A 16,246-nucleotide genomic window follows, 5' to 3' on the forward strand; every position below is an offset into this window, starting at 1 on the left:
GGGGTCTAGTCCCCTCATGGCCCCCTCTTTGGGTGACCTAAAGGGTAGTTGGCAGCCCTTTGCCGGGCCTCTCTGAGCTTGACCTCCAGGGGTCCCAGAAGACCTCTCCCCTGCTTTATTAATCCCTCTGTCCTGTCCTTGACCCTAGGGCCAGGCTGGGAGGCAGCCGGTGCTCCTCCTCATTGGTGGTCCTGCTCCCAGTAGGACTTGGGACTCCGGCAGTGCAGGGCAGCGGCTTCATGGGGGGAGTGTGGGGGAGTGGGAGGACTTTGTTGGGGGCAGCCCAAGGATCCCCTTCTCGAGCACACCTGGTGGGCCGGGAACAGGGCAGCAGGAAGGCAGGAAGCCCACGGCCTGTCCACGCTGCCTCCCTTTTCCCCTCCTTTGCCCAGGGTCCTGCATCCTCCAGACCCTCTGGCCGCCCTGCACCCCTGCCTGCCCCACCTGGATGCCATGCACTGCCCCGAGCATGGGTCCCCTGCTTGGCACTGCCAGATGCCCTGCTTTGCTGAAAGCACCCACAGCCCCTGCCCCTTGCTTGCTGAGGCCCTCCCCGTTCAGTGTACCCCCTTTCTTCCCTGCGCCCACCTAGAACTCTTACGAGGTACTCACCAGAGGGCTGAGGGACATAACACCTACTCAGGTGTGGGCTTGGCCCCATGGAAACCATTACCTGCTTACTCTCGTCTCTTCCTGACCTTCTGTTGCTCCAGTCCTGGAGGGGGACGGGGACCAACCACTTCTGTCAGGCCTAGCTGTCCACCCACGGTTACTGCCCGGCCCCGGCATGGCACTGTGCCCACCCGACTCAGCCCTGCTCAGAGACACGCATACACACGCACACACCTGCATGCACACACATGCATTGCCCCATCGCACAAGAAACCTGCAGAGGACCCTCAGCAATGGCCATCAAGGTCCAGCCCTCAGGGTGTGGGGCATCTGACTCTGGCCCCCGAGAAGGGGGCTTTTTGGACTTTTGGGACACCAAGCAAGGAAACTCTAAGCCAAGAAGGAGAAGAAAGAGCCTGAAGAACTTCAGTCTGATCTCAGCCACCTTCCGGGGCATTTGGCACTGGAGGGTGAGTGCCGTCTCCTGTCTGAGCCCCTGTTCCCCACTGCCCACTCCTACCCCTCCTGCAACCTGCCCCTGGCTCCGAGGAGAGGCGCACACCCCCGCCGTGCCAGGGTCCCACCCCGGGTGCTGGAGCAGGCCTTCCTCAGGGTTCACTTTTCTCTCATTCATTCATTCATTCAGCCATTCACTTATTCATTGGGCAAGTGTTGTCCCTACTATATGCCAGGCCCTACACTGGGTATTTGGGGTACAGATACAAGAAAGGCATGGTCCAAACACTTCAGGAAGTGTTGGCTCAGTCCGTGAGCTCCCAGCATAGTTGCCAGCGAGATCCTCAGTGACACCTCAGGATGGTTGTGGGGCACCCATCACCCCCACTCTCCTGTAGGACTCATGCAAAGGCAACTCCCACAGGCCCTCAGTCAGGGTCCCTGTCCTGTTCTAACTGAGAAGGAGCCCCGTGAAGGGACTTGGGCACTCCACCTGTTGGCCCTGGGTTCCTGCAGGGCCCAGGGGGTCTGGCCCACCCAAGAAGGGGTTGGAGAAGCAGGTCCTTCTGAGAGCCAGCTCTCCAGCCCCTCTCCTGATGGAGACAGGGCTCCCCTCGCCAGAGACCCCACCGGGCCATGTGAAGAGTGGCAGGCATTTTTCCACCTCTAGTTCATCTCTGGAGTGGTGGGTGCCCACTCGATCCACACACTGTCCCTGAGCGCCTGCCTCTGGCCGGGGCACAGCCCCCAGAGTGACCACGGACAGAGAGAACATGCGGGTGTGACATACCCATGCCTCTGCGACCATGGGTCTGTGTCAGTGCACACGTTTGTGTTTGCTGGAGAGTGCCTGTGTGGGCCCACCCACATGTGAGCAGCTGTAGGTGTGAACACTGTGCACATATACATGGATGGGTGGGTGGCTGATACTGTGTGTGTGCACGTAGGTGTGAACCTGTGGGTCACTCTGTACCGCCATGCGGGGATGACAGTGCATCTGGGAGGGGGTCCTATGTGTGTGGGTGTGTTGGTGTGTGTGTCTAACACACTGCAGCTGCAGCAGCCAGAAGAGCAGAGCTCTCCCTGAGCACGCCCTCTCCATGGACCCTGCCCCTCTGCCTGAGACTGTTTCTCTCCCCAGTGCGCCCCCTGCAGGCCTTCTCCCTGCCACGGGCTTTCTCCCCATCCATCCATCCATCCATCCATCCATCTCGTCGCTGTGCTCCCCTGCCCGCTGCCCCTCTGTGCGACCTGGCTGCGCCGACATGGCCGTCCTGCATGTGTGTGCCCGCTGCCTCCCCGCTGGGCCCTGGGATCTGCCTCCAGGCCCCGGGTCTGGTTTTCACTGCTCTCCCTCTCTGGTCCCTGTCCTCCACCCCCACCCCTTGGTCCCTTTTCTCCTTCTCTTTCTCGTTTCAGAAAAGAGGCCAGCCCTGCAGCCCCCTCGGGGAAGACCCCAGCAGCTCAAATTCCGAGTACAGAAAAGAAACCGGACCCCCCAGTGAGGCCTGCCAGGCCTCCCGGACCCTTTGTTACTCAGGAACCTCACCTCGGACAGAATGGGATGGGGGCTCCCTGGCTGCCCACCCCCACCTCCGCTCTGCCACTCCGGCCTGCCTCCCTCTGGCCGGACAGAACTGGTGCTCTCCTCCGCCCCTTGTCCCCCGGCGTGGACAGGGCACCTCTCCCACCCCGCCCCTCCCATTTTGATGGTGTCTGTGACATTTCCTGTTGTGAAGTAAAAGAGGGACCCCTGCGTCCTGCTCCTTTCTCTCGCAGTCTGCTTGTCCGTGTGTCTGTTTTTCCACTTGTCCGTCTGTCCAGTAAGCAGGTAATGGTAGAGGGTTCCCATGCCGGGCATCTCCAGACCCAGCCCTCCCTCCACCCCACCACCCGCTTTCTCTCCCCACAGCTGGACCCCATCAGCGCCAGGGCCTCACTCCCCACCCAGCTCCCGGGGGGAGGACGCCGGGCCAGGCCTCCCGCCTGCCTTGGGGTGCCGGTCCGCCTGGCTGCGCCGCGCCGCGCACAGACCCGGGTCTGCCCTTGTGTGCTCCCTGCAGACAAAGACGAGTGCTCCAAGGATAACGGCGGCTGCCAACAGGACTGCGTCAACACCTTCGGCAGCTACGAGTGCCAGTGTCGCAGCGGCTTCGTCCTCCACGACAACAAGCATGACTGCAAGGAAGGTAAGGGTGGGCAGTGTGCCCCGGCGCCTGTAGGCGCCTCCCACCGCCCTGCTGCTGCTGGGAGTGGGAGGCCGGAGGTGCTGTCCCCGCTGGGCTCCGTGTTTAGACACGAGGAGCTGCGTGACCCCTGAGGTCGCCTTGTTTCAGCCCGTGCGTGGCGCAGGGATCTCACCAGCCCCAGCAACAGCCTGGTGTCGTGCACTTCCGGTTTCTCCCTGTGCTGGTCCGGGAAGGAGGCGCTCACAGCCACCTCCAGGCTCCATTTTAGGCCGTTTCGTATTAGCTTCTTCGAACCCATGTCCAAGTCCTTTTGGTAACGACCTCCCTGTGGCAGAGAGGCCAGATGGGACCACAGCTAAAAGCATGGACTAGGGTCAGGCTGCCTGGCCCAGCGGCCACCTTGCCAGCCGTGTGCCCTTGAGCGACAGACTTGCTCTTTCTGGACCTCAGTTTGCCCCTTTGTGACATGTGGATGGTGACAGCACCCACCTTGTAAGGGTCTGGGGCTTCGAAGGGCTCCGAGTGGTGCCTGGCTCATCGCAAGCACAGGCACACACGTCACTGTTATTGGTCACGCCGCGGGCCCCAGGGACACCCACCACAGGCTGCCGCCTCCCAGGCACTGAAACCCTGCAGATATTTGAAAACAGCTCCCATGCCACCCTTGATGTCATCTGACACCCCTTTGGACACTACGCAACACTGACCTGTCCCAGAGGTTAATTCCAGCGTGGTGCCTGCCCACTAGGGGCATACTAGTCCCCAAGCACAATGCCCCTGCCACTGCATGTCACTGTGACTTGGGGTGAGTCACTTCACCTCTCTGAGTTTGTTTCCTCACCCGTGAGATGATATAAAATATGGTGCCTGCTGTGAAGGTGCTGAGCTTCAGAGGTCTTGCCTGAAGCAGAGCACAGCGGCTGGCAAATGCCTCTTCTCACTATCCCGAGGCGGATGACCAGGGTATAAACAAGCTGCTGGCCAGATACACAGAAGTGAAGCGCTCCACAGTGACCCAAAAGACACGCAAGGCCTTCCAACCTGGTCACAGCAGGCTCCCCAAATGTGAAGTTCCTGACTCATGAGGCCCCCGCATCTTTTAGCCAGAAGGGACCTAATTCTGATGTTGTCTAAACTGCATTTTTATCTTTGTTCCTTCTACAAAAAAGAGGGTTTTGCTGAAGAGCCCTCAGTGTCAACACCCACGAGGTAGTGGGAGAGGGTTTCAGCTCCTTGGGAAGATGCTGGTACGCAGTGGCTCTGATTCACTTTAGAATTATCAGGGCTCCTTACTCCAGGGACAGGCTAACTAGGAACCAGTCAGTATTTCCTGAACCTCTGCAGAGGTGTGGCACTATGCAAGGCTCTGGGGGCCCCCAGCTCCCAAGGAGATATTAGAGGGCATGGAAGACCAGGATAGGAAAGGGGGAGGCAGGGCATGTGGCCACGGGTGATCCCAGAGGGGTAATGCAGCAGCGCAGCTCAAACTGGAGGGCCAAGAGCCCCACCTGCCTCCACCAGGGCCACTAGACAGCCTGCCGTGCAGTCACCTGGTGAGCCTCTGCCACAGGCACAGGTGTTCAGCCTGCACCCCACCCCACCCCCCTTTCTCCTCCCAGCCCAGCAGCATAGTGGCTGCCCACATTTCCTGGAGGGACCTATGAGATTGCACAATAATAATAACTGATGAGCAGGAGCTTTTAAGTTTGTGGGGCAGAAGACAGATGGCAGTGGACCGAGGATCCGTAAGCAGGGAAGAGGTGGTGGTAACACGTTTTCTCGAAGATAGGCTGAGAAGAAAAGGAGAGAGGCTGGACAGCAGCTGGAGGGGACACAGGGCTGTGGGAGGGCTGGGTTAGGATGGGCGCAGCTCAGGAAGGCTTACAGGCAAGCAGGGAGAGGGAATGTGGGCAGTTTGAAGTACCAGGGTCCCCAGATGATAGGCAGCAAGTAGCTCCAGCTCACAGAGGAGAATCATTGCTACCAGATGGGGGGATGCCTTCTCTGAGACAGGAAAGCAGGGAAAGTGAAGGAGGGAGACTGAGGTTGCAGGTAGGGTCGGGAAGTTTAAGTCCTTCGTGTTTGAGGCCCTGGCTTTCTCAGGGAGGCAGGAAGTGAGGTGGTCTGCTGCGTGCTGAGGAGAGAGCTAAATGTTTGGAGCCGTCGCTGAGGAGGTGAGAGATGGTGCTGCTGAAGGACAAATCCAAGGGTGTCCAGTGGTTGGGGTCCCACCGCGGCTGGGGACTACAGGGGGGTTTTCATGAACGGTACAGAAGGAGGACAGCGTGTTGGTGACCAGTTGGGGGCTCAGCCGTGTGGCCCAGCTAGATAGGTAAGCAAGTTAAATCAACCAAGGGGGAAATATGGAGAGAAACTGGAAGGATCGGGGCTGTGGGGTCTTTCTTTGTTGGAGAAGCGGCCACAGGGAAGTGGAGGCCTGAGCATCCAGGAAGAGTGAGAGGTGGCCGCAGAGAGGGCAATGTGTTTGCAGCATCAAGGTAGGGGGTGGCAGAGGCCAGGGTGTGGTCAGGAGCAGGTGTGCCCTGGGGATGCACAGAGGGAAGGCTTGAGAGGCTGGTGTAGTGGGTGGCTGTCTGCATGTTGGTTGACATCAGTGAGGATGGCGGTGGGATGGGACAGAGAGAACTGGGTCCGGTGCCAGAGTCTCCTGTGGATGGAGCGGTGGCAGATCAAGGATGAAGACATCTCGGAGGGCGGAGAAGGTGAGGCCAGGTGGCCTTGGGGCTTCACTCGGGGGTGTCTGGGAGGGTGGTCCCACAGATGCTGCCTGGTGGGGCCTCGCTTGGAACAAGCAGCTGTCTTTCCCGGGCATGGGTAACAACAGGAGAGAGGGAGACGAGTTCAGTCCGTGTCCACATGGGAAACTTCAGAAAGAAGGAAGGCAGGCAGGAGGGAGCGGCCTTCTTCCTTCATAGGGGGCGCTGACGCACTGGGGTTCCTGATGGCCCCCTTCCCCTAACTCACCTCCAACAGCTGGCTGTGACCACAAGGTGACGTCCACCAGTGGCACCATCACCAGCCCCAACTGGCCTGACAAATACCCCAGCAAGAAGGAGTGCACCTGGGCTATCTCAAGCACCCCTGGGCACAGGGTCAGGCTGGTAAGGTGCCCACACCCCGGCTTGCACAGGCCCCCTGCCCCCCCTGCCATGTACCTGTCACCTACCTCCTGTCAGCTCCCAAGCCCTGCATCACTCCAAGGCATTGCCCAGAGCTGGGCAGGCTGCAGGCTGGTGGCCTGGCTGAGCCCACAGAGCTGCCAGCCTGAGAGAACTCTGGTCTGGTCCTGACAGGGGCCCTTCCCCAGCGTACACTGGGGGTTCCTGCCATCACCCCATCCCTGGGTCCTCCTTCATTGCCACCCGCCAGCCATGGCCACTCCCCTCAGAGTCTGTGAGCTAGGTCAGGAGGCCTGGGTTTGGGGCCACCTGCTGCCCACCCCACTGGCCCCCACTACATTCCTAACTCACTCTTCTCCCCCGTGCCCCACAGGCCTTCCTGGAGATGGACATCGAGGCCCAGCCTGAGTGTGCCTACGACCATCTGGAGGTGTATGATGGGCGAGATGCCAAGGCCCCGGTTCTGGGCCGCTTCTGTGGGAGCAAGAAGCCAGAGCCGGTTGTGGCCTCGGGCAGCCGCATGTTCCTGCGATTCTACTCTGACAATTCCGTTCAGAGGAAGGGCTTCCAGGCCTCCCACTCCACAGGTGAGGCCCCCTGCCACCAGGCGCCAGGCCCTTGTGCCAGCGTTGTTCTGGGGGCATCTGCTAATTCTGGTCTCCAAAGCAGGCTGGGCTTGGGTGGGGGCTATGGAGAGCTTGAGAAGGCACGGAGGGACGATCCTGAGGCCTGGCTGGAGAGACAGCATGTGCCGAGGGCTGGGCCCAGGGTGAGGAGGGGGAGCCTCCTGGGCGAGCGAGGGCAGGTACTGACTAGGGGCTTTGGAGGTGGCCCTCCAGAGGGCCGTGATGACAGGGGTAGGGAATCCCCAGAGCCCCTACTGCCAGGGGGACTGTGTCCCCAAAACTCACTCTTCGTTCATTCGATACCTGCTTATTAACACATAACACGTAGTAGGCAGCGTTCTAAGTGCGGATCACAAAATGTACGGAGCAGACGAACACCTCAGCCCTTGAGCGGCTTACTCAGTGCTCATTTGCTTATTCATTCAGTAACACTGTACTGAGCTCCGTGTAAGGAGGCTGCCTTGGGGCAAACGGCTCTGCCTCAGGCCTCAGCCCTTCACCCTGCTCACCCAGAAACACAGGAGAGAGAGAGGACGTGCACTCGTAATTACAGCAGGAGACAAAACTCCATGAGGGCCTGGCTCGGGTGCAGCCTGAGGGTCATTCCAGCAGGGGTGGAAGCCCGGCACAGCCTTGGCCCCAGGACAGCTCTGACTGTGATAGGTGCCAGCTAATCGCTCGGTCTGGCCAGAGCAATGGGTGTATAAGGCCAGCCATGAAGTGGGAACATTTGGCTACAGAGAAAGGCCGAAGGCTAGTCCTGGGAGGCTGGACTGCCCGTCAGGCCCCGGGTGTCAGAGGAGGGCTCTGCAGCCTCCTTGTGGGTCTGCTGGGGACTCTGAGTTGAAGTGTTTACAGCCTCCCCTCTTCACTTTCCTCCCTTTCTGCTCAGCCCCTGCCTGGGCCCCACCCCCATCTCCACCCCTCCAGGGCAGGGTGAGCCCCAGGTATCCTAGAGGCCAGAAGGCATTAGGAGGAGGGCAGCTGCTGACATCCTGCCCTGCATGTTCTTGTTCCCCTCCCAGCACAGGGCCACAGACCAGAGGCCCGGAGCTCCACCTGGCCCTCAGGCCTGCTGTGTTTGTCCCACACTGTGTTTTTTAAAAATGTGAGCCAACATTTAAAGATCAGGAGTCTTCACACAAAGTCTAGATGTACATCTGCTTTCAGGAATGGAATCTCTGGCAGCACAGGGCCCACATTCTTCCATGACAGCCATCAACTGGAGCAAATTAGCAACATCCCCTTTCAACAAGCATGCGCTCCTCCAAGCTTCTGCTCGGAGCTGCCCTGCCCTGTGTGTCCCGGCCTCTGTGGGCCTCTATCCAGAGGCCCAGCCACTGCGCATGTGTTCTGGGCCAAGTCCTGGGCCAGGCGCAAACCCTGCCCTCACCAGCCACGCGGCCTCTCCCAGGGCCTGCAGCCAGCCAGTGAGGCCGGTGTGGTGAGGCGCAGCGCCTGCCCGCCGCCTCGCTCAGGCAGTGATGGCCCGTCTTGTCCCCACAGAGTGCGGAGGCCAAGTGCGAGCTGAGGTGAAGTCCAAGGACCTTTACTCCCATGCCCAGTTTGGTGACAACAACTACCCCGGGGGGGTGGACTGCGAGTGGGTCATCGTGGCGGAGGAAGGCTACGGCGTGGAGCTGGTGTTCCAGACCTTCGAGGTGGAGGAGGAGACTGACTGCGGCTATGACTACATGGAGCTCTTCGATGGCTACGACAGCACAGCCCCCAGGCTGGGGCGCTACTGTGGCTCAGGGGTGAGGCCCCCCGCCACCCCACCCTTCACCCGATCCGCAGCCCCAGCGCCAGCCCCAGCACCTCTGCAGGCACGGGGTGCTGGTGTGGTGGGCGGTAGCGTATGCCTGGGTGGCTGCTCACGGAGGCCTGCCCTGCCCCAGACCATCTGCACCCAGGAAAATCCATCCCTTTCAGGCAAAACAAGGTTCCTGGAACCTCTGGAGTGGGCCCTTCCCTGGCTGAGGCCTGCCCAGCACCCGTTAGGTCGGGCCTGAGGGGCAGTTTGCATCCGGGAGGACGATGGCATGCCTTCTGCCCCCACCCCGCTCTCTTGCCCCAGCCCCAGCCCCAGCCCCAGCACACAGCTCACTGGACTCAGAGTTGGGGCCAGGGCCAGAGCCAGGGACCAGCGCCTAAGCCGAGCTGTGCTACCCAGCTATCCTGGCTGACCGGAAAAACACCCTCATCCCTCCCCGGCCAGCTTCTTTCCGGCCAGGCCAGTGGCCCCGGGCTGTCCAAGCAGGCCCTGAGCATAGCTCTGGGGCCTTTTACAGGACTGTGCCTACAGGGTTTTAGCTAAGGCCGCAGGAAAACCTCGGAGGTGGATCTGTTTTTCTCCCAGTTTGAGGAGCTTCATGTGGTTTCTCCTTTTTTATTTCTATTTTAAACTTGTCCTCCTTCAGAGAATGCTGTCTGCCCCCCACCCCCGACACAGATACATTCACACTCATGCGAGCTTACCCAGATGTCCCTCCTCACATCACCTCCTGGTCTCCACGTTCCTAATGGTCATGCTACCGGCAGCCTGGGCACCCCAGGAAGGGCGGAGGTTCCCAGAGCGGCAGCAGCCGCTGGACCTAGCATTTGGCCCATCTCCCTTAGGAGCAGGGCTTCAGCCTGTTGAACGGCAAGAGCTGGGCAGAGTGAGAGGTGGGGAGGCAGGGGGAAGTGTGGCCCTTGGCCCCTTGCCTGCCCTGACAGGTGGCTCTGGAGCCCCCACTTTGGGATGCCCACTCCCCACTTTGACCTTGGCAACGCCCTTGATCCAGCACATTCGGGTGTCCCAAGTGTCTTCTTCCTGAGGCTGCCAGAAGGGGCCCTAGGGAAGGAACCCAGTCCTGTCAGGGCCTCCTGGCATGTTTGCTGGACATGCCCCCAGGGTTCTCAGAAATGACCCTTCCACACCCTGGCCAGGGCGTCTGTGTGCTGGTGCTTCACGGGTGGCTCTCACTCTGAGGGCCTGTGCCCAGAGGTGAGGAAGGGCTCGCAGGAGCCTGGGAAGGGGCATCCCCTTGAGTTGACTGCAGCCAGAAGGGGGGGAGGACCGAGGTCTGGGGGACCCGGCTGTCTGGTCCTCTCCGAGAGATGAGAGACGGCTGGAACAGCTAGAGCACAGCCACTCAGAGAACCTGCTTCCTCAAAGACCGCGTCACAGCCATCCAGTCATGGTCCCTCCCCCAGCCCAGGCCTGGAGAGCAGCCAGCCCTTGGTCCTGTTTGCCCCCAGGGGAGTCAAGGTCCGGGAAGGCAGCCTTTGCCCAAGCCTCACAACTGACTAGTTAGCAGAGTCGGGTTAAGAATGGGAGTTTTTTGCGTGACTTAAGCTCCTCTGCCACTGCTTTCTCCCCTCCTCTGGGTGCTCTGTTAAACACCTGCCAGAGGAGTCTTCCTCCTGCGCCAGGGGTCGGGGCAACTGCTGGCAGTCGGAGCCACTCACCCTCCTCAGAGCAGAGGACCCCAGGGAGGGCAGGCAGCAGCCCTGACACCTGTCCTCAGGCTCTCGTCCCCCTTTCCCTGCCAGCCTCCGGAGGAGGTGTACTCGGCGGGAGACTCTGTCCTGGTGAGATTCCACTCTGACGACACCATCACCAAAAAAGGCTTCCACCTGCGCTACACCAGCACCAAGTTCCAGGACACACTGCACAGCAGGAAGTGACCTCTGCCCTTGCACGTCGGTGGGGAGACGAGGCTTGCTGCCCTCAGTCACCTGGACTGGACAGTGGGGGCGGGCAGGCGGTGGCACCCCGCCCCCGCCCCTGATGGTCCAGGTGAGGCAGTCCTCAGGAGGCGGGGGCTTGGACTCCTTCATGAGCCACTTCCCCAGGCCCTTCCTCCTTTGTCCCCTCCAGAGCGAGGGGCCAGGAGCCAGAGCTTTCACTGAGACACTTGAAGTGGCCATTCCTCCGTGGGGGCCGGCTGGTGGGGAGAGGGCCTGTCAGTGGGACCCTCCCGCCTTTCCTGCCCATCGCTACGCACTGGATTGTGTATGGCTGGTGCGTATCTTCATTGTAATATACATGTTCCAGCCCTTCCCCAGCCTCATTTGGTTTTATTCTAAACCCACTCCCCTTTACCGCTGTTTCCTGGGGCATGAGTCTCCATACATGTCCCACAGGAGCCACAGTGGGGAGGTGACAGGAAGGGGTGGGGAAGGAGACAGGGCTTCTCTCAGGCCCAGTGGCTGGTCAGCCACACCAGGGCATCCCAGCCAGTAAACCGGAAGTGTCACAGCCAGTGTCCTGTGCCGAGGCCGTCTGGGACACAGCACGGGGCGGGGGTGGGGTTTGGTTGCAGATGCGCAGGCTCGCTGTGTCTGGAGTGGCCTGTCGCCAGGACACCTGGCTCACGGGCTGCCCTTCCTTCTGTTTCAGAACCCCTGAGGGTGTGATTTCACACTTGGGCACACACAAACAGCCACCTCGCACACTCAGCCCGCAGGCGGTGCATAGCATGCACACACTGCACAGCCCTCCCCCCAAAAGGATGGGTGGGCCATTCTGTGAAAGGCCCTTTGGTGGGGAGGGAGGAGGTATGTAGAAGGGGATAGGTGTGTGTCCGTCCAGCTGGTGTCCACCTGGGGTTCCTGTGTCCGTGTGTAAGGAAGGGGTGAATGGGCCATGGGGTGTCCAGGAAGGGGACCACACCAGGGCCAGAAAATGCATCAGCCAGAGCAGAACTGCTAGCCGGCCCCAGTGCCTGCCTTCCTGAAGGTCAGGCACTGTGAGCTGGCCCCTGTGGGTCCTTCTCTTGTCATGGGGACAAGAGCCAGACGCTGAGCAAACATTCCAGCTTGGGCCCCCTCTCCCAGGGCAACCCAAGGTTGTGTCTTGTCTGGCCTCCCGGTCCTGCCCTGCCATTGCCTCCTCCCTCCCAGCCAGCAGGGAGGCTCAGACCTGTCTCCCCAAGGCCAGGAGGAGAAAAACCACATTCCTGCTCCTTTCCTCCGAAGGAGCCTCTCTCTGCCTTTCCTCTACATGGGTCTCACAAAGAAGGAAAGTCGAGGGAGAACCCAGGTTCTTATACCTGGGCTGGCCATTCAAGACCGGTGGCTTGCTCCAAGCCCCAGGGCCCCCTGGGAGCCTTCAAGGGGGTTGTAGTGCTTTACTGGCCCCAGTTCCTCCCCGTAGCTGGGCAGGTGTTGTGTCAGAGGTTGTCGGGACTCTGTGGGGGGACCCACCCCCAGGAAGCAGTGTGTCATAGTGCACGCCCTATGCCCTTTAAGCAGAAAGCAGTGGTGGAAACCAGACACAGTGCTACTGTCTGAGTTGCATGCAAAGCTCCCTCCCACGGGCCAACTGCAGCCCTGCCTTCCAGTCCAAACTGCAGGTGAGGCCTTGAAGCCTTCAAGGCAGTGGGTGATGGCTACAGGGGTTACTGCTTATTGTTCCAGTAAGGTCGCAGGCAGTGATGTCATGGCCATCCCTCCACACCTCCAGCTCCTCTGACTTGGGTGCTCAGGACAATCTGGAGCGCTTTCAGCAGAGTGGCAAGGCCCCCAAACTCTCGGAGCAGCCTGGGCATCTGACCCAGGCACTGTGCCAACCAACTTGGGGTCCCTCCCCACGGCACATCTGTGGTCAGTTGTCCCGGCTCACTTCACCAGCCCTCCAGGCTCCTCTGGAGCCCAGAGAGCCTCACTCCCAGTCCACAGACCACATGTCCAGAAGGAACCAGGGCCATAACCCCATCTAGACTGTGGGGCTTCTGCCCACAGAGAGTACCTGCTTCTCCACCTGGAACAGGGCCTCTGCGAAAAAACGCCACAGCTGGAGGCAGCTCAGGGCCACCCTAGGCAGCTGGCCTGGACACTTGTCCTGAGACCATCACCACCATAGGTTGAGACCCCCATACTGACTCAGGGACCCATGTTGGCCGGCTCTCCCAGTCTTCCCTGGGCCCATCCTCAGAGGTGCTACCAGGTGGGGAAGGCTGCTTAGAAGCTGGCTGCAGGCGACTGATCCATATTCCAAAACTTCTAGTGTGTTCTCAGGGCCCAGCCCACCCTTACCTCCTGGCTGCTTCAGGTTCTACAGTAGACCAACCCCAGTACAGCTGCGCATCAGCCCGGGTGGTTCCTTGTCAGAGAAAGGCACCCTTGTACCCTCGCTCCTCCACTGTCTCCAAGCGCCAGAGGCCCCCCAGATCCTGAGTACACAGCCAGCGGTGGAAGAGCTAGGATGGGCCTGCCCTAGACTGTGCCCCCAACCCTGGTAACCTGGTTCAGATAATCAGTCCCCCTGGAGCTTGTGTCTCCTCCCCCTGGGACTGCCTCTCTAGCCCCTGGGGAGGACCGCATGACAGCAGCAGCCTGGCAGCCAGAGGACCTGGCTCTGCCACGCTTGGCCAGCTGCCCCTCCCTGGGCCTCTGTTCCCCAAGCCTGGTGCCTCTGCCCAGCAGCCCTTCCTGCCACAGGCAAGGAGAAAAGCCAAAGTCTAGTCTCCAGGCAGCCAGAGGGCTGGCCAGGCTACTGAAGCTGCTGGGATCCTCAGCAGCTGTGGTGGCTTGCAGGTCCGGCTATTGGCTCCACTGCAGAAGGAAAGTTGATGCCCTGCACTGCCCTTCACTCCTTCTTCTCTGATTCCCTTCCTTCCCCTTAGCAAGTCTGAGTGCAAACGCAAGTTCTACCATTTGGCGGCATGTGCCCTGGGGTGAGTCATTTCACCGCTCTGAACCTCAGTTTCTTTCTCTAGACATAGGGTGATGACAGCTCCCAGGGTTTCCATGAAGGGTGAGATGCCCTTTGAAGAGACCTGTCCCAGTACCGGCAAACAGGAGGCTCTCCATGAATGGGCCTCCTCTTCCTTTCCTCTGCTGGACTACTTCCCCGCTCCTGGACTGCTCTCTGCCTATGGCAAAAGGCAACTCTGGGTACCCAAGTTTGCAGTCAGGCGTCAGGAGCTTGGCAGAGGACTGCTGCCAGAAGGATAATGCCTAACCCACAGCAGGGAGGAGCTTGCAGAGCAGGGGACAGATTTCTGGCTGGCTGGTAGCCTTTCTGGGTACCTCCCAAGTCACACCCTGTGCTTGACTGTCCCTGCACACAGGGCTGACTCTAGAATCTGTGAAAAGATTTGCTGCTCCAGTTTGCAAAAATAGTAGTGCCTGACAGGGAGTGGGGCAGAGGGTGGCCAGATGTTTTCCCTAGAGTGCCGCAAGGCCCCCTCACCCAGCCTCTGGTGGGCCAGCCCACTTCTCCTGCTCCAGCCCCCTCTCAGCCCCACACCTTCCCCCTGTCCCGGGAACATCTGGTTCTAATCTCCTCCAGATGCTGTGGCCAAGCTGTTTTATGGCCAATCACCTCAGCTCAGCTTCCTGAAGGCCTATCTCCATTTTGGAGAAAGGTCTCTTCTTGTCTCTTTCCTTGGGACCCTAGCCACCTCTTTTCCCAACATGGAGAACAGACCCATACTGAAGCCAGATGAAACTGTGAAGGTTCTCAGACTGGGCCCCTCTCCTCCCACTATAGGGTGGGGGCTGTCATCCATCCAGGATTCAAAGAAGGATGCTGGCCCAGGAGGAGAGGAATGGGCAGGGAAGTAGGTGCCTGTGCAGAGGAGAGAGAGTGTGTGTGTGTTGGCACATGAGTGCATGTGGTTACGTGTGCGTGTTGGCTGTGTCTGCATGTCTGTGCTGGTATAGCAGAACATCCACCTGTAATTCAGGGGTGCCCCAGGGTGGCTGCCACCTCATCTTCCTTCCCTACCCACACTGGAGCAGGGCTAGTTCGGGGGCCCGCTCTGTACAGTGGTGACCAGAGCCCGATGTTTCCCTCACCTTTCAGCCCTGTGGCTACTGAGGCTGTCTTCTAACTCCAGTCCAAGGAGGGTGTGTGAGAGTATGCGCTCGAGTGTGTGTTCCCATGCAGACCTCTCTCCCTCCAGAGGAACATGGGCCAGAAGGAGTCCCAGGGCAGACTCCACCTGATGCCCTGACCCAGCTTGGTCTGCCGGGCACCCTGAGCAGCCCAGCACAGGCATGTGCCAGAGAGTGGCCATCTGCAGCGAGGAAGGAGCAGCCAGCTCTCTGGAGACCTGCACACACAGCCCCCAGTCCTGTCTGCCCTGCCTCAGCTGCCTGCCTTCATCTTCCACTAGGAGGGCCCTGGGAGCCAATCTCTCCTCCTAAGAAATTGGCTCCTCCTAAGATTCTGTGGATCAGAAGGAACACTGTAGCCTCCCCTCTGGAGGACTCTGAATAGCCCTCAGCTGGTGGCAGGAAACAGGGGTCCAGCTAGGAGGTGAAAAGCTAGACCCTGGTGGTCTCGCCCTGTCCTGGGAATTCTGGACTTCAGCTGCTGCCCAAACCCCTTTAAATAAGCCTCCTGGGCATTCATGACTCCACAGCGCCCCCTGGTGTTCTTCAGGAGCTAGGAAGGGCCTTGGTCAGCTAGAGACCCTCCAGAGGGTCACTGGGTCTGAGACCAGCCCTGCCTGCATCTTTACAGTGTCAGCTGGGCCTGGTGCACACTGGGGGACACAAAGCAGTGAAACGGGAAGGTGCCAGCTCCTGATTCAGATCCTGGCCACAGTCGCCAACTGACTGTAAGACATGGGCAAGCCTTTCCTCTCCTTCGTTCCTCCGTTTCTTTATCTGTTAAGTGTGACCGCAGCACAGAGCCGTTGTGAAAACTGAACAAGCTATGTGTGAAGGCACCTGCTGCGATGCCTGGCACATAGTAGGCCCTCAGGAATTGGTCTTTGCTTTTTAGCTCTCCTCCCTAGCCCTGGGAGGCTGTGCCCCAGCTCTTGGGGACACACATTCACTGGCCCCTGGCCCTGAGCCAGGTGGTGTCAGGGAGGTGACTCTGATTTTTCTGGAGCTTTTCCACTCCAGCAGAGGATCATTTTAATAAGTCCATAATAATAGGAACAGAGGTGACTCAGACCTGCCAGAGGCTCCCTGCTGGAGAGGGGACAGGGGCTTCTGGGTCTGACGCTGCAGTGGGAAGAGCTCCACAGGAGTGGCTGGGGACCTTGGCAGCACCTCCAGATCACTCCAGATTCTCTCCTAAGAGCCCTCAGTTTCCCTGCAAAATTAGGGTTGCTCCAAATGACCTTTAAATGGTCCCTTCTGGCTCTGCTTCCTGAGCCCCACATCTCATGGCAAGACTTGGACACAATTCCCAGTGGCCCGGCTGGGGGCATCCCCTTGTGCCTGATTGGCCTACCCACACTCCCAGAGCCCAAGGAGAGGCGAGGCTCTCAGG

The 16,246-nt window shown here is 59.8% G+C and overlaps 1 protein-coding gene across 3 annotated transcripts in view; it reads left to right on the forward strand.

Moving 5' to 3' along the window:
* The window catches only part of BMP1 (bone morphogenetic protein 1), a 38,606-nt gene extending 27,536 nt beyond the window's left edge, over positions 1 to 11,070 (forward strand). For 2 of the 3 annotated variants that reach the window (XM_045853049.1, XM_045853050.1), the window contains 5 exons: positions 3,132 to 3,257; positions 6,252 to 6,379; positions 6,771 to 6,984; positions 8,530 to 8,780; positions 10,561 to 11,070. In XM_045853049.1, coding sequence (XP_045709005.1) covers positions 3,132 to 3,257; positions 6,252 to 6,379; positions 6,771 to 6,984; positions 8,530 to 8,780; positions 10,561 to 10,695 — 854 coding nt within the window. In that variant the 3' untranslated portion in view covers positions 10,696 to 11,070. Of the gene's footprint in view, positions 1 to 2,487; positions 3,018 to 3,131; positions 3,258 to 6,251; positions 6,380 to 6,770; positions 6,985 to 8,529; positions 8,781 to 10,560 lie in introns of those variants that run through there. The other variant, XM_045853051.1, reaches the window with a different exon arrangement.
* The last annotated feature ends 5,176 nt before the right edge of the window (positions 11,071 to 16,246 follow it).

The sequence above is a fragment of the Phyllostomus hastatus genome, unplaced genomic scaffold, assembly GCF_019186645.2.
Source record: "Phyllostomus hastatus isolate PE091 unplaced genomic scaffold, TTU_PhHast_1.1 phas_contig_98, whole genome shotgun sequence".
NCBI lineage: Eukaryota > Metazoa > Chordata > Mammalia > Chiroptera > Phyllostomidae > Phyllostomus > Phyllostomus hastatus.